The sequence below is a fragment of the Orbicella franksi genome, chromosome 3, assembly GCF_964199315.1.
Source record: "Orbicella franksi chromosome 3, jaOrbFran1.1, whole genome shotgun sequence".
Classification (NCBI taxonomy): domain Eukaryota; kingdom Metazoa; phylum Cnidaria; class Anthozoa; order Scleractinia; family Merulinidae; genus Orbicella; species Orbicella franksi.
The window spans coordinates 3,802,411-3,829,781 of NC_138147.1; the positions used below are offsets into that span (position 1 = coordinate 3,802,411).

Genomic DNA, 27,371 nt, shown 5'->3' on the forward strand with positions numbered 1-27,371 from the left:
ACATGTGTTTTCATTTGTAGCTAGCTTGAGCTCTTGCTAAGCTGTAGAGAAAGCTCTTTCTTCACATTCCGGATCATGCAGCGAACACCAACTTGCTGGAATTGTTGTAAGAGCTATGGCTTTAAAGGTAATGAATAGAACTAATGACTGATTTCAAACATACTGCATTCATCTTCAGTTCTGCCTGATCGACAGGCAGCTACGCCGGCTGCAAAATGTCAATGAGTTTTTGTTATGCAGCATGGATCAGCTGTGATCAACATCGTCCTCTTTGGATATAAGCTTATGATGTATCTGTAGATATATAGTCAATGTGAGGAGTGTTAAGGTATTAAAGTGCCTGTAGATAGTAGGGAAAGGTTGGTAATGAGTGATCGTGGAACAGTATATAGTTATAGTTGTCTAAATAAAGAGAGCATCCTACATATACAACAATTTTTCATTGCCCCTCGACACCATTTCCCATTTTATCTTTGTTTAGAGAGTTGCAAATTTCTTGCATTCCTTTGTGACTAATGAAACAGTCCTAATACACATACCAAACGTTTTCCACTAGGATCTGACTCTCTCTATAAACTTAAGCTTGGACCACTCTCATGCAAAGTTCATGTCATTAAAAAGTAAATCTGCATACAAGCCTAGTAGCACATCATCAGGCTGGAGCTTATTCCCGGGGGGGGGGGGGGAGGGGGGCAATGCCATATATGGGCTATATAGGTATGTGCCGCTGTGAAGGGCATGGTTTTCAAGCAAAATTCAGCTGAACTAGCTCTGGTATAGGCTAAGGGTTCCAGGGTCCCAGCGGCACATCCCCACCCAGAAATTCCCAAAGTACCCCCCCCCCCTGGGAGCTTATTCCGGTTTCTGTAGCACGAAGCGACTAGGAATAGTTCTACTCCCCCCTGGATGGGATGCTTGTCCATCACAGGGTTGCCGGCCCCCAGCATTAAGTCTGCCGGTGCCCATTTACACCTGGTACACCTGGGTGGAGAGAAGCACTGTAACAGTGAAGTGTCTTTTCCAAGAACACAGTACAATTTCCTTGGGCGGGGCTCAAAGCTGAAGACCAACCAAGGCTAACCAATACATCAAGCATGTCGCCAAGCAACAATGTTGCATTGCAAGTTGAAAAGGGTTTTGAAAAGTGTTTTGTATAATCAACTGTGTTGCAATTTGTTGCAACATGTTACACAGAGTAGGACTCCTGTCTTTTTGCAAAATGTTACTGTAAATTGCAACAGAGGCAGTAATACATGCAATGACACTTTTCAGTTTGGAATTCAACACTGTCGCAAGACAAGTTGTGAGAAAATGTTGGTTCTAGTATTGTTCTTATGCCCGCTTTCAGTGTTACCTGTATAGACGACACCTTTCGACATGCTATAAAAACAGCTGAAAGGCCGGTTAACTTTCTGGTTATTAGCAGACGAAATGACAAATAAATGATAATTACTGACCTCAAATTGCAGAAGAAGATTGTGGATAATTGTACTGGATGATTCACACAATTTTAGTGTAGTCAATCAGCTCTCTATAGTACAGTGATGGTAGAATTGGACTGCTACCGCTTTTAATATTCGCAAGGTGCAAACATTCAAACCAGTCGATTTAACTCTCCTGGGATGACAAACTTAATACTCCTAACCTTAGTCTGATGTCAAACAAATCCATCTTTCATGACTAAAATTCAAATTTGACCATAAAGAAGTCCATTGTGGTTACAGTTTTTACTTAGGCTAGATGTTGAAAGATGTTGAAAGATGCTGCCAATGCATATAACACTGAAAGCTGGTGTAACGGAAACATTGACACAGGTAGATTCAGGGTCTTGAAAAGTGCACATAGACTGGTACCTGTTGGTGGAACTTTGTGTGTCCTTTCCTAGTAATTGTATTTACACAGAACATAAAAATTCACTATAAATTGTGCTTTTCTGCACAGATGTCTCCAAGCCTATTGGTAACCGCATCCCTCTTCTATTGGAATGTGGCCACACATACTGCGAGGGGTGCATCACCAAATGGGCCAGATTACAGAAAACACAGGTCTTGTGTCCAGAATGTCAGAACTCTACCCCCCTGACCACTGAAGGAGAGAAGGGGGTGAAGGATATCCCACCCAATATTTACTTGTTAGGAGTAGTGACTAATACCAAGAGAGCTTCATATCGCAGGTAACAAAACAAGATAGTGCCAAGAGCTAGCTGCTGCACGTTATTGTTGGGTTTGGCATAAAATTAATAGTATTTGTACACTGTTTGACAAAATCGTTTGTTCTGGCACTGGTAGTCCATTTAATAGAACTAAATGTGGGTTATTGCTGGATCAACCTGTTTGTTGGTTTATCACAGACAACTTTGGATGTTTGGATGAATGTCTTTTGAGCTGTAAAAAAATTTTTTTCTAAGTTTTATTAATCTAAAACATGTAAAATTATGTCATGTAGAATTGAGATAATAGCTGAAAAATTACAGTGGAAACATTTTATTGCGGCTTTATAAATGTCTCATGTTTGTCCCCGTATTTGTCTTTACTGTTAACTTTGGTTTAGTGATGTTCAAAAGTCTGGCCGTTCAAAACTTGGGACCAAAGCAGGTCTGCAGAGAGCAATTAGTCAATTTACACAGGAGAAGAAAACTGAGCAAATGAAAACTGACACTGGTGAGTCATGTTAAGTACGTTCTCAAACGAGTTCAACAATCTTAATGACAGTGTGAACTCTGGCCACCTGTGAGCCACCAAATTCTACTCATTTTCCTGGGGAGGTCATTGAGGTTAGGCTTTACTTTGGACGTAGAGAAAGTGGCCATAACAAGGAGGTCATTAACAAGGTGGTCATGGGTGACACTGTATTTAGTTATTAGTTTCTAAAGTGGCTGTTTTACTGTGTTGATGTACAAGCTTTTTAACAACTCAGGTTTATTAACTTAAATTAACTGGCCTGGTAACAGGAGATTTTAGAGTGGTTAAAGTATAGCCATGGTTTTTTTTTGCCAGTGCATGTTTAGTGGATGTGTTCTTTTCTTCCCTGGCAGGTGTGAAATGTGAAGAGTGCTCCAGAGGAACAGCAACATGCAGTTGTAATAAATGTGAAACTGTTTACTGTAGTGCTTGCTTTGAGAGGGTAATGGATGTTTATGCAACCCTTTTAATCCTAAAATAGTGAAGGGAGGAAAGAGCCCTGATTTCATTTTTCAGAATGTTGACAAATGTAAACAGTGCTCTATAAAGAAAGCACTTCTCAGAAGCTTTCATCTGAATGGTCCCGCTTTAGGGTTTCTCCACTTTGTTCAACCATCTTATACCGCATAATGAATAGTACCACATTTGACTGGGCACTAACTTAAAGGGTTTCATCCACAGACTAAAGGTTAGAATCACCTGGAACAGCTGCACTGTTATTAAACATTACAGTACTGCACAATAGTCTTCATTGTAGTAGCCACACAACAGAGTTTCATCTACAGACTAAAAAGCCTGATTCATGTTTTGCAACACAGTAAATGGTGTAAGATTAAAATAAATTACTGCTTGACATAACAGTTGTCAAATGCTAGGGTATCATCCCCTGATTTAAAAAAAAGTACTAGGTAATTTGTATTGTGTTGTTCCAGAAAATATCTACATGTATACCCCTCCCATGGAAGGTTTTTTTTTAGTTTGAATCCCCCCACCCACCTGGGAATTCTGGTTAAGCTTAATTCTTACTTCCCTTCAAAACTGTTGGCTTTTGAAAACCCCTTCCCCTTGGAATTTCCATTAACCTTAGGGTGGGTAGGGATATTTTTTGGAACTGCACTTTTGAAATTTTCCAAAGGATTAGGCAATCACAATAGGGAGGTGGAGGGGAGGTCATGATTATTACGACCTCCCCTCCCCCCCCCCCCCTCAGGAGAATAAAATGATTCAGATCTAAAAAAAAATGGTCCAGATTTTAACGTTGTTTAAATGCTTCTGCAGGTACACTCATATTCAAATGCATTGCGGAAGCACGTCCCCACGCCTGTTACGCAGAAAAAGTGAGGAAATGTACTTTCTTGTTGAGCTGTTAGTAGTTTTAAATCATGGTGGCCTGGATATCCTGTGGTGAAGATTTCTTGTTACAGTGTAATTCACAAACATGTGTTTTTCTCGCACTGAAGTTCAGTACATATTTTGTGGCAGTGTTGAACTCCAGTTATCACAAACATGTTGAAATGAGTTACAATCTTAAAATTATCATCCAATCTATTTTGGAATCCATAATTTAATGCTGGGGAATGCTGGAAAGTTTCCTGTCATCCAATTCAGGACAATCACATGCTTCAAGTTGTTTCACACTTTGAAATCCAGAGAGATGATGCTCCATCTGGGTCTTTAGTTCTTATTATTTGAAGGGAATGAAACCTTTTGCCATTCATTGTGTTCACGTAGTGTAATGCAATCCTAATCCAGTTTGTAACACAAATTTTTCACCAACAGTTCAAATGTCTTTCCTGAAAAATATTTTGTCCAGTACAAGTTAATGCTTAATTAATTTAAAACACTTTTACTGCAGGCTTCAACTTCATGTGGAGATTGTTATCTGTCATTCGATCAAACTAAGTTTTCTATCGAGCCATTTGAATGACCCCGAAGTAGACCAAACATGCAAAGTACGTGCGTGAACACACTGCTCTAATTTTTTTATATTTTTTTTTGTTTATTTTATTTTGGAATATACTTAAATTACTTACAATATGGACATTATCTTTGATTACTACTAGTTCTAGTTTTGTTTGTTGTTTGTTTATTATTTGTTTGTTGTTTGTTTGTTTATTATTTTTAGCAGTGAGACAGCAGTTGGTTGTCCAGTTCATAACAACAGACCTCTAGAGTTTTATGACAAGGATGTTGGTGAGGCTGTGTGTTCACACTGTGTGGTTGTAGGAGAGAGACAAACACATGCCATTGTTCCCATTGATGAAGTTGTAAGTCACAATTAAAAATGTTTGTCATAAATGTGTAAGAATTTAGTGTTTTTTTTTTGTTGTCAGTAGGGAAATTATTAGCTACATGTAAGTATGTCATTGCACAAACGGAAACCTAAACAGCATCTGTTTAGTACTCCCAGCACACCTCCTGCCTCCCAAGCACCTGCAAGCCGCAGTGTAACCTCCTCAACTACCCAGAGGCTCTATTGCTTTGACAGTGTGTGTGTTAACAGGGTTTTCATTAACATTTTCAAAATGTTTTGAACTGAATTTCTTTATAAGAAGATCTTTCCCCCAGATGGTCAAACCAGGCGGGCAAAATGTCCTCACAACCAGTCAATTTGCCCGGTGCCCAGCCCTTATTGACACCCCAGATCTTAAGGCTTGTAACACCTGAAGGGTATTTAAAAGCAGTAAATTAGTCTAATAGTGTTTGTTAATAGAGTTGCTTATCCTCAAAGTTTGGAAAGTGCCATAAAGGAGCCGTTCTTTCCACTGACACTGTGAACTATATACTAAATTTGTTTATTTAAGAAAAAGAACAATGTGTTATAGAAATGGGAGAAGAAGTCTGGGAGAAAGAAAAATGTTGTGTGGAGTGCAAGCCACAGGCAAATGTTTCCACAGCTTTTTGAGTTCTCTCAAACTTCCAGGTGTATTTCTTTGACTCAATAGAAGCACAGAGAAAACATTTTCATTTCTTTTAGAAAATACTACACTGGCTGTAAATGTTTTCCTTTTGATTTAGGCTGCAGATGTTCAAGCTCAGTTCAAAGCTTCAGTTGACGGAGTCACTCGTATAATCAAACATCTGGATAAGTCAGTGCAGGTAGGATTTGTTGACCACCATCAAGACAAAAATGTACGTTCTTACTCTCCAGAAATCAAGCATGCTGAACCATTACTATTGAACCATTGATCTTACTACAGTACCTCCACCTGCTTTTTTGTGTTATAGAGAATTTGTAGAGCACTTCCTGAGGTTAAGACTGAGAAGAATCACATTGCGAATGACATAAGAGAACACTTTTACAAGTTATATGCAGTATTGCAGATAAGGTAGAATTTGATATTGTGGCAGTCTGTGTGTGATAACAGTCCTGTGCAATAGTCTGTGACTAGAAGTCTGAGTTATTTATTGTCCTAGATTAAACCCTCATTAAAAGATTAGACCTTTATTATCCAGCCCATGAGGTGGAACAGGTGTTCTGAATCTTGCCATTAGCTTGTCTAGGGATCAAGTTTCGATTTCCATTCTTTCTGCTTCTTGAGCACAAACTCTTATCATGTGGTTTTAGAAAATGTCCATTCCCCTCAAAAGGAAGGTTTTTAGAAATTCCATGAGGGAGGGGCCTGGGAGTCTCTAAAGCGAACGTAATGTAAAGTATGAACCAATCCTGGAATTTCTAAGTGGGGGGGTGGGGATTCAAATCAAAAATCCCTTGGTGGGAGGGGTATGGGGTATGCCACAATCTGTTGTTAGATATCAGTCTTCAGCAACTGTCTTTCGTGAGAATTCTCTGACTGCCAACTGTACTAAGAAACGTATTTTGTTGCAGAGAACAATCACTGATCAAAGATGTTGAATTAAATCATAATGGAGAAAAGATCCTGGAGAAACTGGTAAGAAGGCATTATTAGTAGTGTCACTGTTTAGTTGATGGGCTTTCTCAACCAACGGTGAGCTTCTGTCATTTAATGATTATCCACCATTATTATATGAGCTAGAACTTATTAAGAAACAATGTGTGATGTTTATGACAGGGCCAGCTTTTTAATGTAGTGATGTTAATGCACTGCTAGCTGAAGAAATGGACACAATGGATATGTAGGCAAGAGCTGTGTGATAAACAAGTTACTAACAGTCACAGTGACTACTGCGCTATATGGACCTTGTGCTTGGCTATTAAAAATTAAATAACACATTGTACTGACCATTCATCAAAGAGCATTCTTATTACCCTCAATGTCAAAACTCTGTTGTAAACCTGTGCTTTTTTTGGTTCATTCCAACAGCGAGAAGAGGTTACAGACAATTTGCGAAAGGTGAAAAGTTATGTTCAAGGTAAGAGGCAAACTGCTTTTACCTTACAGTTGTGATAGTATGGTTCAGAGACACCAACAAATATGTCATTAAATTATTTTACTATTTAATTAGTTGCGCACTTGCATAATTTGTACAGGCTATAAATTTAAAACACTCTTGGTTCCTACAACATCATAAACTGTGTTTTTTGGCTTTATTTTAAAATAGAAAAAAAAAAGATTGTTTGCTCATAGACTTTGACCATTTGGGAGAATTCAAAAGGCATGTTATTTCTCTCTTGTTTACATTCTTAAATAGTCTTGTAGCAAATTTAGTAGGACTTTGAAGTTGGCAGATTAATTTTATTTTGCTTTTTGAAGTTGGCTGTTTTTTTTTGCAGATCTGGAAACTATGATTGGACAACCACAGAAGTTGATTGACAATGCCAAAAAGGTTAGGGTCACTATGATGTGTTGAAACAGTATATTTCTTGCACTCCATTCATTTGCAGCCGCAGCTGCTGCTGAAGGCAGAACCATAGCTGCAGCCATAGCCACAACCGCAGCTGCAGCTGCAGCTGCAGCCACACTCGCAACCACAACTGCAGCCACAACCACTTGGGCAGCCATAGCTGCAGCTGTAGCTGTAGCCACAGCTGCAATCACAGCTCCAGTCCAACAGAAGTCCAAACTGTAAATTTTTCCTGTAAATAGGGTCTAAGTTTTGACAGATGTAGCATATTTGGAGAAATCTTGATGTATTATACATGTACATTGATTCAAGTGGTGTGTATCCTTTGATTCGAATAACATGTTAAATTTAGGCGGAACCACTTATTATAAGCTAGTACTTACTATAAGAAATAAAAGTAATGTTGTTTTGTATTAAATTTAGTTAAGGACTGAGTTGGAAAGTGTTCAAGAAATGCGATGTTGTGCTGTAGAAGTGCCTTCAAATGGAGATGAAATAAAGTAAGCTACAATAAACTGTGAAGTTATAGTTACAGTGTATATGTGCAATAAACTTGAAGATGTTTTCCGAAAGGTGTTTTTTTCAGAGATTTTTACTTATGATCTTTGCCCAAGTGTAGAATCCTGTGAGTGAGTGAGTGAGTGAGTGAGTGCGTGCATGTGTGCGTGTGTGCGTGAATGCGTACGTGCGTGCCCAGGGGTAGAATCCTGTTTGTTGGAGACATTTCATGTAAGTGACATAAAGTAAAATTGATTGTAAGTGGTTGTTTTAAACTGCAAAGAAAAACAATTGTGTGGACTTAGTTGCTTATTAGGCTTGCACAGCTGTTTTAAGTTTGTCAGAGAAGATGGTTAACAGTGACAACTGATTATTATATTTTTAAGAGTTGTAAATTATACATGTATTTGGCTTCACTAAACAGTTGCTTAAGGGAGCTCTGTCTGAGGTCTGGCTCAAGCCACATTCTTGTCACTTTGTATTTAGGTTTGAAGCTAGTAAAGAGTTGCAGAACAGCATTTTAGAATATGGATCAGTTTCATCAGATGGATGCGCAAGGTGACAATATCAGCTGAACTACATGTATCACATTTTATCATTCAAGTGTTGATATACTTATTTCATTCAGTTGGCATTATAGATTGCTGTTTTCTCCTTGAACATTTTGCATGTAGTTAGGTGTCTTTTTAGCTTTGAAAAAGGCCAGGGAGGTTTTCAGCCAGGAGTTGAAAAGTGAAAAGTGGCGGGGGGGGGGGGGGGGGGGGGGGAGTAGAAATACTCCTAGCCTCTTCATGCTACTGAAACTAAGATAAGCTTCAGCCTGATGGGCCACTTGGTAGACTTTACCTTTTACTTAATCATCTGTCAAGAAGCTACATGTATTACAAAGCAAGAAGATAAATGTGTTTCCCAGGGGCTGATTTATATTTTCTTGAGGAATATGAATGACATTGAAGTTTTGATGTTCATGTAACTCTGTCAATGATGTATTTTAACATCAGATTTGAGCTGAAGAAAATAAGTGACGTGACTGAGGAAGATCTGAGAGACAACAATGATGATTCAGGGCCTGAGCTGTTTGAGGTTTCAGAGGATCAAAATGAAGATGAAAACATAGATCAGTCTGATGATAAAGTACAACACAAAGGAACAGCAAGGTCCATCACAGCTGCAAAGATTCTCAAAGCAGATCTTGCATGTTAGTTTTAGCTTATAATGCATGTCATTTGTACTAGAAAATAACACAAACTCATGCATGTTCTTCAGTCTACTCTTTCTTTGTTTCAAACTTATAAGACAGTACTTAACACAGCATTTGTTCATGGGTAGGCTTCGTAATTGGTACCTAGAAAATCTTTGGTCTTGGAAACATTTGATCCAATCTTGAAATCACGGAGGGTTTTATCATTAGTGGCGAGGTCTCATTTTCCTGTGTTTCTTTCTATGTCAAAGTCTAAAACTGTTTAAGTGTCAGTCTTGGATTTTTGGGAACTTGGCAAGTCTCAGATTTTACCTTTTGTCAGCCATACAAGTACGAGCAGTTTTGTAATCGCATGGTCACAAAACAGAACTTTGCTAAGTGCAGGATATTATCCAGATTGTGGTAGGCCATACTTTCTTGAACCAGTTTTTCTTTCTTTTTTGAGGGGGTGGGAACTGGGGGTGTCATCCATTTAATCAAATAAAATAATGACGATAACAATGGCAACAACAAGACAAAACCATCCAAACACAGAAATTGTGGCTGGTCTAATTAGTTACCATTTGTTTTAATGTTAAACAAGGTTCTGAACTAATTTCAAAGCTTACAAATTACATCTTCAAATCAAACACAGACTAACTTTCACTTTACTGTATAGTGTTCCAGATAAGTGAGGGGTCTCAGGAAAAAAACCCAACAAAGTCAGCTACATGATCTGCCAAATTGATAGAAAATTTATAATGACTTGGTGGGAGCAGTTGGAATTAACCCGTTGGAATTCTATATTGAACCCCTGGCCAGAAAACTTATCTGGAACCCTGCAGACTATAAATATACCCAGTGTGGTTCCTTAGTTCAGTGAGAGGTGTTGATCTATGAATGATGTTATTTAGATCGTCATGAAATGGTTTTGGTGACACACATCCGAGATCCCTGTCAGTTTATGATTCAAAGAGTTGCCGATATGGAACGACTGCAGATCATGATGAATGTCATCAACATCTACTGTGACAGCACAGAGAATGTCCATGATCTCCTTTACGATGTCAAAATCGGTATGCTGGTTTTCTTCATTTCTTGAAGCAATAATAATAATAGCAGTCATTTGAAATGATAGACATCACCAGAAAAATATTTAAAGCTCACAAGAGATGAGCAAGAGGTGTGGTGTGACCTAAAGGTCAGTGACTCTGATTGAGTAGTCCAGGTTTAAGTTCTGGCTGGGATTGTTGTGCTATGTTCCTATGCAAGATGCTGTGTGCTCACAGTGCTTTTTTCCACCCAAGTTCATCTTTAAGCATTGGGGCTAAAGGCGGCCAAAATTTTATGGAAGGTGGAGGAAGGGAAGATGGGAAGATAGGAGGTGGGATTCCCAAGGTGCTGCAAAATGGGGGAAATTTAATAGGAAAAAACTTTGTAACATAGAGAAAGCAACAAGAGGCGGGAACCATTAGGGAAAGAATGTGAACCATGAGTACCAGTGAATGGATTAGGAAGTGGCTAGTGCTGATCTCCCCACCCCACCTCCCCCCCCCCCCCCCAACACTAACAATCAGACAGAGCTCATCAGTATTAGTGTTTTATTCCAGGTTTCATAGCGTGAATGGACTGGGATGCTAGTCCATTGCAGGTCACTGCCACATAAATTATTTTGTCTGGTTGTTATTTGTATGCAATATTGTAAACACAGGTTGTTTACTTATTATTGGCATGAAGAGGATCGAGTGAGCATGATATATTTTTTTTGTCCTTAGGTGACATGTGTTGTGCACAGTTCACCACTGATAATCAGTGGTACAGAGCATGTATCAAAACTGCATATTCACCAGCCCAGCCCAATGTTGTGCCGACACTGGAGAACAATCTGTGTGTTGAAGTGCAATACATTGATTATGGAAACAGTGAGTGGCTGCCTCTCAGCAGGTAAACAGGAGTATAATCATTCATTTCTTATAAGTGTTGCATTAATTAATATTCCCAGCAGTTCTAGTCCACTGCAATAACCCACATAAAGGTGTACTCTTTGCCTAATGGTGAGCCATCTATGGCGTAGATCCAAGAACACCTACAGCGCCTTTTTTTTTTTTAAAAAAAGGACAGTATTATTTCTGATTGTATCCCTATACTCTATTTCTCTGTGTCTGTTCAGTAATGGATCAAAGATGACATCAAAATGTGGAAAGTGGCACAGAGCCATTAGATGAGTGTGTCACTGATGTTCTTACTGCATTTTGACATCTTCTGTGATCTATTACTAAACAGATGCATGGCAACATGGAATCTATCTGGTTGATGTAATGGAAACAAAAAATTGATAACAAAGACATCTATACATTTGTCCTCCAATAGCCCATAAGTAAAAAGCAATCAAAATGCGAGAATAATTTGACTCATTATAGATATAAATTTTTATAATTATAACTGTTCATTAATTTTGGTTACTGTGTTATAAGTCACAATGTTTGACTCAGAGCCTCAAGTTCGTGTTACTTGTTAACCTGGTATATATTCTGTCTTATCAGCAGTTTTTTGGTATTTATGGCATGTAGTAATTTTAAAAAACCTAAGATTGTATTTCTTGGAGGTAAAAGAATGCTTGTAAATTTCAGGCTGCGAAAGATGAAAGCTGAATTTCTAAATATGCCTGAACTAGCACAGTGTTGTTCCTTGGCAGACATTGTACCTCCATTCCAGGTTTGATTAACTTTTAACATAGAGAGTAGAAAGTTTTTATTCTCATTTCAATCCACCTTTTTGGTTTGTGTCATTGTGTATTCCTATTTCACTTTCTTCAGGATCCTTTCCTACCATACTGCTTTAATGCTATGTTTATCTCTTTTTCTCCTGAAGGAGGAAAAATGGCCACCAAAAGCCACAAAGGCATTTGGAAGTCTGACTGGAGACAAGCCTCTGTTGATGAGTGTAAGTTCAAGCGGATGTTATTTTGATCAAAAGTTTGGTTTGATTTCTGCTTGTTTATCATTGTGGTAAACTAGAAGGTGGGTATACTTTTCGCTGGACGTGGTTACTGTACAACAGATGGTTTCATCCTCAGTAGATGTGGCTAAATAGAATTTAGGCAAAGTTAGACTCAAACCAATGCAGCCAGCAGTTTTTCCCTCACTGGTACGTGAGCTGTGGGTTGGCCCTCAGCGGATTTGCAGGGCTCTTGTGTTTCACTGCACTACGTGTGCAGTTCAGTTAGCTGATCTGTGTGAATCATTTGCACAGCTCATGCTGGCGAATCTTTGCACATTCTTGCTCCCTCTCCTCCCTCCCTCTTGGTTGCTAGTTTCATGGTACATTTTCGGTCAGGTAAGTTATTTCCAGTGATATCTTTCAGTGTGACAGTGCCAGTTAGCGGCCACTTCTTGGGTTGGTTCCCACTTTCAAGGTTGCCATGGATACCTCCCTTCAGCATAATTATGGCATTTGGCACCCTGCTGACCTTTTAGGCACTAGTTCCCAAGCTCATCTATTTGTGATGGGTTTAATTGTTTATGACAATAAATTGCAGATGGAACAAGTTGAACTAGTACAGTCAAATCGAACTTTTTCCTGGAATGAAAAAGATGGGAAGTGGTACTTTAATTACACTGTGTCTTTCAGGTATTTTTTCAAGACTTCAGGGATTTAAACAAATCCACACATTGAACTGTCTATTACAATGGACCAAATGTCATGTGATCATTCTGTTTTGATAGGTTATTGGAAAGAAAGGTAGCAAGCTGATTGTTGATTTGCGTCGTCCAGAAGATGATGAACCGACTCAAGATGATGACAGACCAGTGTCTGTGCGGGACGCTCTTGTTTTCTTAGAAGTTGCTCGTTTCTCTTCCCCTGCTTCGAAGCCTGAAGGTGAGCAAATACCATGCTTTCAGATACCTAAACATTATAAATACCTTGCTTACCTGAAGGTAAATAAATGTCACGCAACTTTCTTTGGAAACTTTCCGTAAATTCCAAAAATTGGTTAAAATTCAAACCATTCAACTGAAAATTCCATGTTGCCCGCTTTTCTGGAATGATGTTCCATTTACCAATTGGGAATTTGAAATTCAAATGGAATTTTTGGTGGTATGAAAAGTGACCTTGCTCCTCTTATTGGTTTGATAAATTGGAAGAGTATTTTGCAGAGCTACCTAGAAATCTGGCATCAAGCAAAATTAATATCCACGTATTCTATTCTATGTTGCTTGGTGGTCAACAGTTAATCGAATCTTCTATTTTCCAATTCAAGTTGCCTTTCAAAATCCAAGAAGAATTCTTAGAAGAATTCATGTACTAGTGACATTGTGATTGATATATTTTACTGTTGGTTTTACCCCAGGCCTTTTCTTTCCCAAGAGGACCTACAAAGAACCAATGCCTATTGGAGAAGGAGCGTTTGTTGATACGCTAGTTACACATGTCGCTGCACCTGACGAAATCTATGTACAGAAGGTTGTAAATATCACGGTTTTAATAATGTAATTATCCTCTAATCCCCCTTGGAATATTAACCTATTGTTAAGAGCATTAGAGATGAGAATACAAGAAATTATCAACTGAGGATGCCATCTTGTATTGATGTACTGTCAAACTTTCAAAACTGCCATTAAAAGAAATCTACAACAATAGTTTAGGAGAATTGATATTTGTAGCTAGGGAATCAAAGTGTCAATATATATGCTGATACAGTATGCTACCTCCATGCGTAATTTATTCCAACAAGTAGTTACTGCGATTATCGATTGAGTAAGGTGCGACAGAGCTTTGGTGATGGAGTTTTGGAGCAATTTTTTCGTGCTTTGCTGCCAATGACGACAAAGGCTGACAAGTTGCCACTGGAAAGGGAGCCAGTTGCCCATGACAGCAACACAAGTTGAACGTTAAAACCTGGTCACCTAACTTTTATCACACCTTACTGTTAGCAGTGTATTCAAGTCTAATGTCTCGTCTGTTTCTTGCTCATTTTCTGTAACAATCGGTGACATGATAAGTTAATAAAGATGGTAAATTTTAAGCTCGGTAATGAAATGTGAAGGTGAATTAATCAACATGACACGACCGTGGGACAAAGAAAAATTCTGAGTCCCCGACAGGAATCAAACCCATGACCTCCCGAACACCGGGCAGGCGCTCTATCCACTGAGCTACGAGAACTCATGGAGAGCAAGGTCATTTAACTGAGTTCATATATGATAGGTGTCCTGCATACTGCTAGGATCAACGCTATCGAATTCATCGTGAGTAGTGATAAGTTAATAAAGATGGTAAATTTTAAGCTCGGTAATGAAATGTGAAGGTGAATTAATCAACATGACACGAGCGTCATGTCGGGGACTCAGAATTTTTCTTTGTCCCACGCTCATGTCATGTTGATTAATTCACCTTCACAATCGGTGACATGATTGATGGTTGAAGTGAAACATTTAGCTGCAGAGGTTGTTCCTTCTCACAGGCGTTTTCTCGTCAGGTGTTGGGTCGTGGCCATGCAGATTGTTCTGTAATGTTAACCATTTTCGTTTGCCTCTACTTTTCAGCTGCGGAGTGAGGAGTCATTGGAGCTGCAGCACATTATGGAAGAAATGAGCAAGATGTTTGGTGGACGGAGGCGTGGTACCGAGTGGAGTGTACCATGGCCTTACAAGGGTAGGACTGTCAAATGCAGCAAATGCTATTCCCCCAGAATGGGGTGGTACTCCATTCCAGATTACTCTAAAGATGTCTATGTGGGGCTCCCCAGACAGCTCATTATTACACATTTTACTCACGGGCATCAATAAGACAGACTACCTCCACAAGACAGACAGTCAAATACAGACAGACTGTTTATACTCCAACCAAAGGTTTAAACTATTTAAATTATGCGTACGGTCCTCTCTTTGCAGGTCTGGTGTGTGCTGCGAAATTTACTGTAGACAAAGTCTGGTACAGAGCTTTGGTTACAGGTAGGAAAACAAAGGAATGCTAATTTGGTTAGCTCCATGATGGTACTAACGAAATGGCATATTGTGTAAGGTGCTAAAGGACGCACACATAAAAAAATAAATAAGTAAGAAACAGCTATAAATTGGAAATTGTCTCGCCCAAGAGCACATTATGCACACCACCCAAACTAAAGACCAGCCTGGCACTGCTCCTACCACTTTCAAAGGTGGCTAACAGACTGAACGTATGGCTGTTAGTGTCTATTCTTGTTTCGTATTTTGGCTCAAAATATCATTTGATTTTCCTTGTTACATAAGCAGAATCTGCCATTAAGTTCTCGTAGGCATCATCTTAAAGTGAAGACCATTCCACTATGCGAATCTCACGAACACCGCCTAATAGGCCCTAGTCAGCCACATCTTAGTCTTCGTTTACATGCGAGAGTTTGGCTATTATATTTTATTTCGAGCATGTCGAATCGAAGGAAATCACTGTCAAACAGTACTTAAGATAATTTTAAAATATACTTTCAGAAACACAGCTTACAGTACTGAAAGCAATAAGATTTCGCTTCACCATGCAATATCATGCGGTAGCCTGCGAACGCAGACGTATTTCCGGCTGTCGCTTGTCTGAGCCAGGAAACGATTTCTGTGACGTAGGAATTTTAAGCCAATCACAGTTTAGCTCAAGTAACCCCAGAACTACTGCGCGAGGTATTCGCTACGAGGAGCACTCGAGTTTCATTGTATCCTGGAATCTGATTGGCCAAAGAGAAACAAAAGTCATTACGTCACAGAAATCGTTTCTTGGCCCGGGTTCACAGACGTTATTTTTCGGCGGCGACAAGCGACAGCCGGAAATACGTCTGCCTTCGCAGGCTAAAATGGCGGAGACTGACTGGGGTCCTTTAAGTAAAGATAGAGTCAACAATGCTGTTGTTCTTGTGTCATATTATTCGCTTTGTTTGTATTTACAGCCGTGAATAGTGACGAGACAGTGGATGTAACTTACGTAGACTTTGGCAACTCAGAAAGGCTTCCATTTGCCGACATCAGAAAGCTGCCAGATATGTTTCTTAGACTGGCAAAGCAGGTAAGAATTCTTATTGTAGCCGAACATCAAGCTTGAAGACAATACGGACTGACGTGTAGTCCTGTGTGAGAGTTCTTAGTCTGTCCAAAGTATAGTAGGGAGGGCAAGTGTTCTTACCTCGTTAGCGCGTTGGACTCCATATCAAGCGGCCTGGGTGGAGCCCTGGCCGGGGTCAATGCATTGCTTTATTGTAAACAAAGTTTCTTAGGGGAAAAGTGTTTGAGTAAAAGCTGTTAAGTACTCATAAAAACTGAGATCCTTTGTGAACGTACAGTTACTTTTAAAAATGATACATTAACAAAAATGATGGACAATCACTTTGTCTTGTAACGACTGTTGAACTTGGAATGCTCGATAATTTTACCACACGCTATACTTGTTTTCACCTAATTCTTTTTTTCATGCTCTACATCGTTCCCAAATAGAAATCCAAACACATTTGAAACGCAGAATTCCTACTGACAAAAAAGCCCACCAAAAAACCCTTTTGAAAAAAGCGTGGCCGAGTGGTTAGCATGTCGGCCCACTACTTGGATATGTGTCATTGTAGCCCCGGGTTCAAATTCTTGGCCGCGCTTGTAAATAGCCAACTGGTTTGCCTCTGGTCAGTTGTGATTCATAGCAAAGTTAGAGCGGTTTGCAATTAAGTGTCAAAAGTAATTGGACTGACAATCACTTTGGTTTTGGTTTTATTATACAGTTTGAGATTGGCTGAGTTGTAAATAATTGGTTTGATTTTGGTTTTACGACAGTGGACGCACATATAAAACCGCTCTTGAATTATTTTGTTGGCTGGTTAAGGGTGACATGCCTTGTAGATTGACTCGCCTTACGCCTTGTTTCAATAGCGAAATAATTTGTTTCAGTTGTTTGATCGGCTCTTCTAGCCTTTGTATTATAAACACTGCCGAGGGTAAATAAAGGTTGGTATTATTGTTACTGTTATGAAAGCAAGGCTTATTATCAGAATTTTACGGTGTCCCTAAAACGATGGCAAGCACAGTAAGAGATTATGAAATATGACAATGCTAGGGATGGTATTATTGGATGGTTGTTCTGTGTTTTTCTCTCAGGCGTTACTTATTTGTCTCGCGGACATCAAGCCTACTGGCGAAGAAACAGAATGGCAGCAACAAGTATGTAGGAAGGATTTCTTGAGTATGACGTTCACACGGTGTTTTTATAGTCTCTAATCTATCCTCTTTATTGTGTTTATACTTTTTTTCTGGCACAAGTAGCTTCAAATACCCTCCCGGGTTCTGCTGATTTTACCTGTAATTTGTTTCCACGTTTATTTTTACATTTCGTTTTCGCTCCAACCAGGATCAAGTGAATATATCCAGCCTGCTGCTGAACAGATCGTTAGTCATCGATGTTAAAGGTACACTGTTGTTGGTAAAAAGCATTCTTGAAATCATTCAAAACTACGTGCTTACTTTCAAGTCCCCTTGCGATAATTGTCACAAGGAGTGGTGTAGTGGCGTTTATTTGAGTATTCTTGGCTTACTTCAGGTGTGGAAGATGGCAAGGTGGCTGTAGTGTAGTGGCGTTTATTTGTGTGTTCTTGCGTTATTTCAGGTGTGGAGGATGACAAGATGGCTGTAGTGTAGTGGCGTTTATTTGTGTGTTCTTGCGTTATTTCAGGTGTAGAGGATGACAAGATGGCTGTAGTGCAGTGGCGTTTATTTGTGTGTTCTTGCGTTATTTCAGGTGTGGAGGATGGCAAGATGGCTGTAGTGTAGTGGCGTTTATTTGTGTGTTCTTGCGTTATTTCAGGTGTGGAGGATGACAAGATGGCTGTAGTGCAGTGGCGTTTATTTGTGTGTTCTTGCGTTATTTCAGGTGTGGAGGATGGCAAGGTGGCTGAGTGTAGTGGCGTTTATTTTTGTGTTCTTGGCTTGTTTCAGGTGTGGAGGATGGCAAGATGGCTGTAGTGTAGTGGCGTTTATTTGTGTGTTCTTGCGTTATTTCAGGTGTGGAGGATGGCAAGATGGCTGTAGTGTAGTGGCGTTTATTTGTGTGTTCTTGCGTTATTTCAGGTGTGGAGGATGACAAGATGGCTGTAGTGCAGTGGCGTTTATTTGTGTGTTCTTGCGTTATTTCAGGTGGGAGGATGGCAAGGTGGCTGTAGTGTAGTGGCGTTTATTTGAGTGTTCTTGGGTTGTTTCAGGTGTGAAAGATGGCAAGATGGCTGTAGTGTAGTGGCGTTTATTTGTGTGTTCTTGCCTTATTTCAGGTGTGGAGGATGACAAGATGGCTGTAGTGCAGTGGCGTTTATTTGTGTGTTCTTGCGTTATTTCAGGTGTGGAGGATGGCAAGATGGCTGTAGTGTAGTGGCGTTTATTTGTGTGTTCTTGCGTTATTTCAGGTGTGGAGGATGACAAGATGGCTGTAGTGCAGTGGCGTTTATTTGTGTGTTCTTGCGTTATTTCAGGTGGGAGGATGGCAAGGTGGCTGTAGTGTAGTGGCGTTTATTTGTGTGTTCTTGGGTTGTTTCAGGTGTGAAAGATGGCAAGATGGCTGTAGTGTAGTGGCGTTTATTTGTGTGTTCTTGCCTTATTTCAGGTGTAGAAGATGACAAGATGGCTGTAGTGTAGTGGCGTTTATTTGTGTGTTCTTGGCTTTTTTCAGGTGTGGAAGTTGCTAAGATGGCTGCAGTGTAGTGGCGTTTATTTGTGTGTTGTTGGCTTGTTCCAGGTGTGGAAGATGGCAAGATGGCTGTAGTGTAGTGGCGTTTATTTGTGTGTTCTTGGCTTGTTCCAGGTGTGGAAGATGACAAGATGGCTGTAGTGTAGTGGCGTTTATTTGTGTGTTGTTGGCTTGTTTCAGGTGTGGAAGTTGCTAAGATGGCTGCAGTGTAGTGGCGTTTATTTGTGTGTTCTTGGCTTTTTTCAGGTGTGGAAGATGGCAAGATGGCTGTGCTGTTATATGACACCTCAGGCGCACAGGACGTTTGTATCAACGAGTTTCTTGTGCAGAATGGCTACTGTCAGCCAGCTGGATTGGGGTATGCTTTCCATTTTGAGCCAATTACGACAATCACTGAAGTGTAGTTCAGTGTTCCAGATAAGTGAGGGGTCTCGGGTCAAAAACCTGACAAGTTCAGGTACATGATCTGATAAAGTAATAGAAAATTGATAATGGTTTGGTGGGAGCAGTGAGAATTGACCCGATGGAATTCCTTATTGACACCCGGCCTTAAAAACGTATCTGGAACCCCGGTAGTTTGATCGATATTGCTTATTGTGAACATTTCCAATACAGATGCCTTGCTTCGAATTGTTACGGAATTTTGAGTTATTTTGGCCACGTACAAAATTACCTTTAAATTGAAGGAAACCTGAAAGTAGCAGTTTACTAAGATGGAAAAATACCAAAGAGATAATAATAAATCATAAGGGAACAAGGATGGTTAATGGTGGAGACGATTGACGCGGATTGCAAACGACGAACTTAAATAATTTAGTGTAAACTTTTTAAGACGCGTTGCACAAACCGTGACTTAAACGAAATTTAACCAGAGAGTTAGTGGTGTAAGGTAGAAAATTACAGACAAACATCTACTGCGAAGCAATTTCAAATTAATAAACGCAAGACACAGTTGAACTTTTTGTGATCTCTAAAACTTTGGTACAACAGCTGCGGCGATATTTTTGTTTTATATTAACGTATTGCATGGCGAACAACAAATTGTTTAGCTTTGTGACAAATATGTAGTTTCCAAGGTAGCAGCCTCTTGAAAAGAGCCTTCATTGGTCTTTATTTAGCTTTGCTGAGATCATGATTTATGCATTTTTTAAACAGTATTTCATAAACTTAGAGGTGTGATTGTTTGCTTAGTAGGAAAATTTTTTTTTCATGTCCTGAGTATAATTTTTCCAAGATATTCTAGTACAGTCGTCGTTTTGTGTGGTGATTGGCATCTGATTTCGTGGAGAGTTAATATTTGCGTTTCAGTTATGTAAAGGAAGAGGAAGAGACAGAAAAGGCAAAAGTGATAGAAACAGGAAAAGTGCACGCGAAACGTGGCATGTCTCGGATTCTCGCATGCTCATTCAAGCGTTCTTTCAGTATTGTAAAGAGCCGACATGAATTAACAGCTGAAAGCGAAAACGCAGGAGATAACACCGACGAACAAAGAGAACCAGAGCAGACAGTGGAAGAAACGGACAGTCTGCAGGAAACCGCGAGCGAGGCTGACATTCAAGGCGAACAGTCAAGTGAAACCAGTTCTTTCACAGAGGAGAAAGCTTTATCTGAGGAGAAAATCCAGTCAAAAGCTAACGAGATGCCGGTCTCGGCTGGCGATTGTAAAGAGTTCGAGTACAAGCCAGCTGCCTTGCCCGAGAGGAACAGATTCCAAGCTGGTGTCACGTTCGTGGATTCCCAAGGTTATGTTTATGCTCAAGAAGTGAAGGAAGGTAAGAACGTCTCTAGGAACTGTCCAGAAGAAAACGTCGAAATAAATAAATTACAATATTTAGAGAGGAAGCCACATCAGCCTTAGCTGGTTTTTATGCGGCGGCTCTGTCCTGGTCGAAAACTGATATAAGAGCAGTCATTGTGTTCATAAATGGAACGGTTTCCAATGGCTATTGTTAAGCCAAAACCAAAGAAATTGCGTCTGGCCAATCACAGCAAACATAAAGGACGCAACGAACCAATCAGAGCTCGAAGCATGCAATCTGTGCCAAGCGCTTAGTCACGATTGGTTATGTGTTTGCTCCTGATTGGTTGACAAAACAGCTTGTTTGCTCTGATCGGTTGAGCTCGTTGCCCTGGTTTTTAAACAAATTATAGAGAAGAGAATTTCTTTCATAGTCAGTGGAAATGAAAGAAATGTAGTCAATCCCAATGGGATATTATTAATCAAGCTAAACTGTATCTGACCAAAAAGGAGCATACCACAGTCCCCCTACGTTTCTCCTCAAATCTCACCTTGTGTTTGATGGCCTCTACGTTTTGGGTTCGCTTGGTAAACTACTGCAGCGTATTTCTCGATCTTCTGTCGTGCTAGGGGACCGTACATTGATAAATATCATGGGAAGTCTTTTGGAGAAGTACGGTAAAGGCGAAGACTTGTCAGCTGCACCGGTTGATGCAACATCAGTATCTCCAAGCCTCCCTTGTGTTGCTCAATTCACAGAGGATGGTATGTGGTACCGCGCAAGGGTGGTGAAGTTTGTAGAGGAGGACAAAGTGGAGGTAAACTTTCTGTCATTGTAACACCCGTCTCACAACTCATAGCATTGTTAGCCCTGTTTCCTCTAAGGGACGGACCATTATTTTTTTGAGGCGCGGTGGGGTTGGGCAATTTTTTTTTTTGGGGGGGGGGGGGCAAGTTAGTGTTTTCCTGACCTTTAGGTGTTGGATGACTTTTTTGTGGGCAATAGCTGGTGAAAGAATTTTTTTAAAAAACATAAAAAATCAAAATGATGGTAGTAGAAAGTACTTGTTCGATTAATTTTCCCCATGGCTCCCCTTGCACGATTTTTTTCAGTTTTTGCTGTGTAGGAAGTTGATTTGGGAAATTGCCCAACCCCCTGCCCTCCCCCCTCAAAAAAGTCAATAAAGGTCCGTCTCTAACTTTCAGGAGCAAAGAGCCATGATGGATCAAAGCAAAAACGATCTTTTGTTTTCTCGACCAGTAGCTCCAGGACATGGAAAGTACTCACATCTACTTGCCGTCATAAGTGCTTATTGTTACTAAGTAACATGCCCCAACACCACAAGCTCGATATTTCTTACATGCGACATTCCTCCCAAAAACGGTATTGTTTTACTGTCTTCATAGCCATTTCACAATTATTTTTCTTCTTTGTTGTGTTGAAAATCTGGAGGATTCAAAAGTTTCTTAAAGAACCTGCTGTGAATCAAACATTATCACTTCAGGATTCAGAGAGAGAAATTTTTGCGGCCGGCGCTCAATATAGACAAGTGGTTTCTTTCTTTAGATTAAGGAGTACTCAACGGTGTTCACCTCCAAGTAACCACGACGGCGACACCGAGGACAACGTCGATTAAAAAATGAGTTTATATTTTACCTACGAATCTCGCGGTACTCTGTAGCCATTTAGTTTGTTTCTCACTGTCAAAACTGGAAACTAAATATGGAACACAGCGTTAAATTCGAAATAGAAATTTTAAAAAATTAACCTTTATGGTTAACGTTCTCCAGAGAACGCAGACTTTGGGCATTTCACGTTGTTGTTTTACAGAGGACGGCAAAGAAATGTACCAAGAATTATAACGCACGTACAGCGTCATTGACTCCGCTCATGAAACCCTTTGTTTAGCGACGTTGCCTTTGTCGTTGTGGTTTTCTTAAACTCCCTATTATAACTGTCGTCGCAATGTTTGTCTATCGAATATTTACCAACAGAAACAACAGACTTAAGTTTTGTTTTCACAGGTAAACTACGTTGACTTTGGCAACTCTGAGGTGGTATCCCTGTGTGCATTAAGACAAGAGATGCCTTTTATGGAAGTGCCACAGCAGTGTCTTCAGTTGGTGTTAAGAGGCATAGAACCAGTAAGTAGCTATGGTTTCTTATTTGGAAGCCATGTATCACGCTTTGGCCTATCAGGGCAATAGAATTTCTCGCCTTACCAATCAGAAGCAGAAGGGAATTTGGCACCCGCCAATTTTCCCGCGCTTTGCGACAGCCGTTTGTATCTGGAGCCTGATAAGTTTTTTACGGTTGTGGTTAGCTCGGTCATTGTTTGGTTTAATTTGGGTTAACGAAAGTCATTAGAAATGTGCCTTGCAAACCCATATCATCTGGAATTAAATAAATATGTTTTCCGGGCTTTACATTCGTCTCACGTTTTCCCGTGCTTGGCACGGATGCATCTATTCGTCTTAACTTCTTATTGGCTCATTACGCTGTTTGAATTTGATGTTGAATTTGATGCCATTTATTTAGTTTTGATGTAACAACAGTCAATGTAAGTCCACTCTCATTCTTTTTGGTAGAAAACTAGTGATGGTCACTGGCCTCCAGAGGTCATCCGTGCTTTGTCTCAGGCCGTGGTTGGGCAGGATTGTGTTGCAAGTATCAAGGTAAGGAAGGATTCTGGTGTAAATCTTTACGCTAAGCGCAGCATAATTCATCAGTTTTTTACTTGATATTTCTGAACAAGCGCAAAGAACTGAGGCTGTTCATGCAAGAGGCGTCTTTGAAAATCGGCAATCAATACGCGCCAGTTCTCTACTGTTTCTAGGGTGATAGACTGCCTGGCTACCCTCTGGTGGTGAAATTGTTTCTTCCCGACGGCTCTGATGTAGCACAGACTTTGTTGACCAGAGGCCTGGTGCAGAAATCTTCCACGCAGCTTGAAGGAGAACAAGACTCGCCCCAGTTCTACCCGAGCAAGAGAGGGCCTGGTAAACCCAAACCAATCAAGTCCAAGAGATCAATTACTGAAACCAGGTGCGTAATTGCTAGTAGAGAGAAAGATCTTATTCGACGTTTCGATGCATCAAGCATCTTTCTCAAGATTGAGGTCGCTAAAATCAATGTCAAAGTTGTTATTTAAGAGTTGAGTTTGAAATGGATTGCATCCCAGTATGCTTGAAGTATCTAAATGTACTAATGCATCGAAACGTCGACTGACCTTACTTTTAATCTTTCTTTACTTAACACTACCTTCATGACAGGGCGCATGCTCAAATGATCAGTTCACGAGAAGCTGAATGCGTGCTCGCTCGCACCGAACTTCCTGGGGATGGCATTCGCTTTGACGTCACCATCACGCACATAGAGCGACCAGACTGTATTTTCATCCAGCGGGTGCCACCCACGGAGGTGGATAAAGGATTCTCTGACGATCCCGACCCTACCCTGGAGAGTGCGACGGAAGAGCTCCGAACGCTAGAGGAGATAATGGCGAAGATTAATAGCGCGGATTACTTTAAGAAATACACTCCATTGACGACTGCGAGCGAGGGTGAGTTAAGTTTGCCGTTTATGGTTTTTATTTTAGGGTGCTTACCATTTGTCAGAATAAACCGGTTGGGATGACTGTTGAATAATGGTAAGGGTTTTTCCAAAATCAGCAAACCAAGCGAACGAGATGGCGCTTACCATTTACAATTCGATTTTCCGTAATTGTTTTAGGCTGATGAGAGACTGGAACTTGAAAATTAAACAAATGGTAAGAAAATTTCCGCCGTTCCGTTCCGAATGGAAAAGGAAGACTACCTCTGGAGGTAGTCTACAATTTCCGAACGGATTTTCCGGAAAATTACTGTTCAATTGACTTTCAACCGAAATGTCCGGATTTTGTGGCTAAATGGTAAGCACCCATAGCCTCCGAGTGACCGAGCCCGCGGTTTTCGAAAGAAACGTTGCTAAGCCGCATGACGTATGCTGTATCCTAATAAGGACACATCCACGTGACAAGTCTTGGGGCGGTAGCGCTAGTGTTTTTTTGGATGAGAAAAATTAAAAGCTGATTATTAAGTACTTGTAGAAAGACTTGCTAAAAACAGTATTGACTTCTCTGTTTTCTGAGGGTCGTAAAACCAAAACTGAAGTAATCACTCTGGTCAATCGCAAAGGACGTAGCCAATTCAGTGAACCAATCGTAACTCGAAGAAAATACATATAGAGAGTACAAAGCGCGGGAAGATGCGCACGAACGAGGCAAAATTGATTTTGGTTTTACTTCTGATAAGATGTCGAAATGGCGCGAGTTTTTTAAGCCAGGGTGGCAGTGCAAAGACTCAAAGGGAAAACCGCTCTGGTCAACGCCATTAAGACGCTGTTTGCAACGGCTGAGAGCATCTAGAAAAGCGAGGAAACACCTCATCTTGGTAATACTGTTTTGCGCGTAGTGCTTCAGTTATCTCCAGTCCTAGAAAAAGAGCAAATAAGGTCAGACTAGTTTCGAAGTAATTACAACGCAAGCTTATTTCAGTATCGTGTGCTCAGTGCAAAAATTGACAAAAGGGCGTTTGGTGCGAAAGCGCGTGCGTTCCAAGGTAACCATGTGATGTTACTTTGCAGGAATGTTATGCTGTGCTCGTTATACTGAAGATGATATGTGGTACAGGGCGCAAGTGAAGACCGTTGAACGTCATAGGCCACTGGAAGTACGAGTGGTGTATGTTGATTATGGCACGACTGAGGTGGTCAAGGCCGACAGGTAAGCGCTAGAGAATTGCATCACAAGTACTTTACATCACCATGTGCCCGTTTCTCCAAAGCCCCGAAAACCATTTTTAGCTAATCTATATCAAAAAACATAGAGGTGTATACGCCGGAATCTCTTTGTATGAAGGGAACCTCTGTTCATATTAAGAATGTGTGAATAAAACGACTTTGTGATCATAAGGTTTGAAATTTTGTTACGGCTTTCCGGATGCGGAAACTTTTCGGGACCTTCGAGAAACGGGCCCATGTCCGTGAATTCACTAAGTCAGCGGTTTTGTGTAGGGTTGTTGCTCAGTAACGGCCCACGTGACAATTTTCGTAATGCTCGTGCTGTTTGTGATTGGTCGGTGAGGCTCGGAAGCTTTTCGAGTCGTTTTACAAGGATGTGCTAGCAAAGAGACGTTCTCCCGACTGAAGTAGAGGCAAAGCCAGCGAAAGTTAATTTCTTTGAGCTTTTTAGCTACGACTGCGAGAAAGAAATTGTCTCTTTTCTCGTCAGCCCTAAAGCGTGACTCGAAAGAGGAAAACACAGTTAAGTCTGTCATTTTGAAATTGGAGTGAGCGTCGCATGGTATATTATGTTTGCAATGGAAAATACCTGAAGTTTGTGGCATTATTTCCCTAAACTGGTTACTGAAGTGTCTAGTGTGTAAGTCAAATCTTTGATTTCGTTGCTCAAATTTCTGGAGCGACCGGATAGCATGACCATGTATGCACTTGTTTGCTTGTAAAGCTCTGAAAATACGCGGAACATGTACAAACATGCAAACGACATATGGTTTTCATAGCTGATCTTGGTAGACACGCATCTGTTGCTCATGCAATATTTTACCAAGTCAACTACTTTTGCAATGTTTCCAGACTGCGAGGCTTTCCATCGGAGTTGTTGGATTTGCCGGTCCAGTCCACGCGCTGTTTCCTTGCTGACGTCAGGCCCCCAGATGCCGCAGATGAGCCAATGATGGATGATGAGTGTTGGCCTGTGAGTACCATGGAGGCTCTTATACAACTGGTGGCAGGCAAGAAACTCGTGGCAAAAATGCTGGTAAGTGATGGTGGATAATCTTGAAAAATTTTAGAATTTCTTTAACCAAAGCATGTTTGCTCAATCATTGACAAATTTCCGAACGTCGATTTCTAGTTCAGTGGTCCGCCCGCCAGCGTGCTGTTGTACGAACATAAAACGAGAAGCGATGGCTGCGTCGAAGAAGTATCAATTGGGCTTCTGCTGGCTCAGAAGGGCCTCGCGAATTGTACGGATTACGAAAAAGCCATATACGAGGAGTCTGAGAGCGGTGAATCGGAGGACAAAACTCTGGAATTCCAGGAATCAGAGCTTCCGTTTACATCGGAAGACTCGGACACTAACGCAGAGTCTAAGAACTCTTCATCTGTTGATTTGCTGGAGAAAATTCTCGCTCCTAAAGTGAGCTTTACTCCCGCTAAACAGCAACTCCTCAAGCCTACGGAGTTGACAACGAAGAACTCAGATCAAAGTCCTAAGAACTGTGACAGGGTAGAAAAACGCGAAGAACTCGGTGGTGCATCTGTGAACACCGAAGATGCCAGCTCCTCGACAGAAGTCAGCAACTCACGTGACCAAGAAAAAACTCCACCCCAACCAGTAACGTCTGATCACGTGACCGAACTGACGTCATCAGGTCCGGCTGAAGTAAGGAATCAGAATTCCATAGAGTCTTCTGTATAGTGAAAAAAAAAACATAGTGAAGAAAGCAAAAAGATTTAAGAATATGGATAATATGGACTTTACACTGATCCAGCTAATTTAGCAAAGAGAGTTTTATCAATATGATTTCATTCTTGTCTTCAGGTTTAGGTTTCGTTGCCCAATTGAAGGGTTGCAAAGAAATAGACGTTATTTAAAGAGGACTCTTCGTTTGTTCGTGAAGTTGTGTCCGAAATTGTAATTCTTGTCGTGTTTGTTGTAGCAACACTGATGTGGGCCAAATTGTACGCCTTTTTTAGAGATACAGGAAATGACTTCGAGACATTCGGTCAGATTTCAATAAACAGACTGCTTCATAGTTGTTTTGCTTA

At 40.5% G+C, this 27,371-nt stretch overlaps 1 protein-coding gene across 2 annotated transcripts; it reads left to right on the plus strand.

The window, feature by feature from the left end:
- Window position 1: 1 nt before the first annotated feature.
- LOC145480730 (tudor domain-containing protein 1-like) lies at window positions 2-27,371 on the plus strand. Of its 2 annotated transcripts, none has more exons than XM_081459045.1 (35): window positions 2-127; window positions 1,942-2,173; window positions 2,551-2,660; window positions 3,035-3,123; window positions 3,960-4,018; window positions 4,807-4,948; window positions 5,700-5,780; window positions 5,910-6,010; window positions 6,511-6,574; window positions 6,968-7,016; window positions 7,378-7,430; window positions 7,872-7,948; window positions 8,433-8,504; window positions 8,948-9,144; window positions 10,041-10,202; window positions 10,902-11,070; window positions 11,757-11,841; window positions 11,998-12,069; window positions 12,852-13,005; window positions 13,478-13,590; window positions 14,673-14,781; window positions 15,021-15,080; window positions 16,040-16,155; window positions 17,229-17,291; window positions 17,479-17,536; window positions 19,051-19,162; window positions 20,113-20,576; window positions 21,173-21,360; window positions 22,568-22,687; window positions 23,132-23,218; window positions 23,380-23,588; window positions 23,816-24,105; window positions 25,167-25,305; window positions 26,175-26,358; window positions 26,455-27,371. In XM_081459045.1, the coding sequence occupies exons 1-35, from the start codon at window positions 76-78 to the stop codon at window positions 27,019-27,021; spliced, it is 4,899 nt and encodes a 1,632-aa protein (XP_081315171.1). In that variant the 5' UTR covers window positions 2-75; the 3' UTR covers window positions 27,022-27,371. The 2 variants fall into 2 exon arrangements, with proteins under 2 accessions (XP_081315171.1, XP_081315172.1); XM_081459046.1 differs by having other exon boundaries at window positions 20,227-20,576.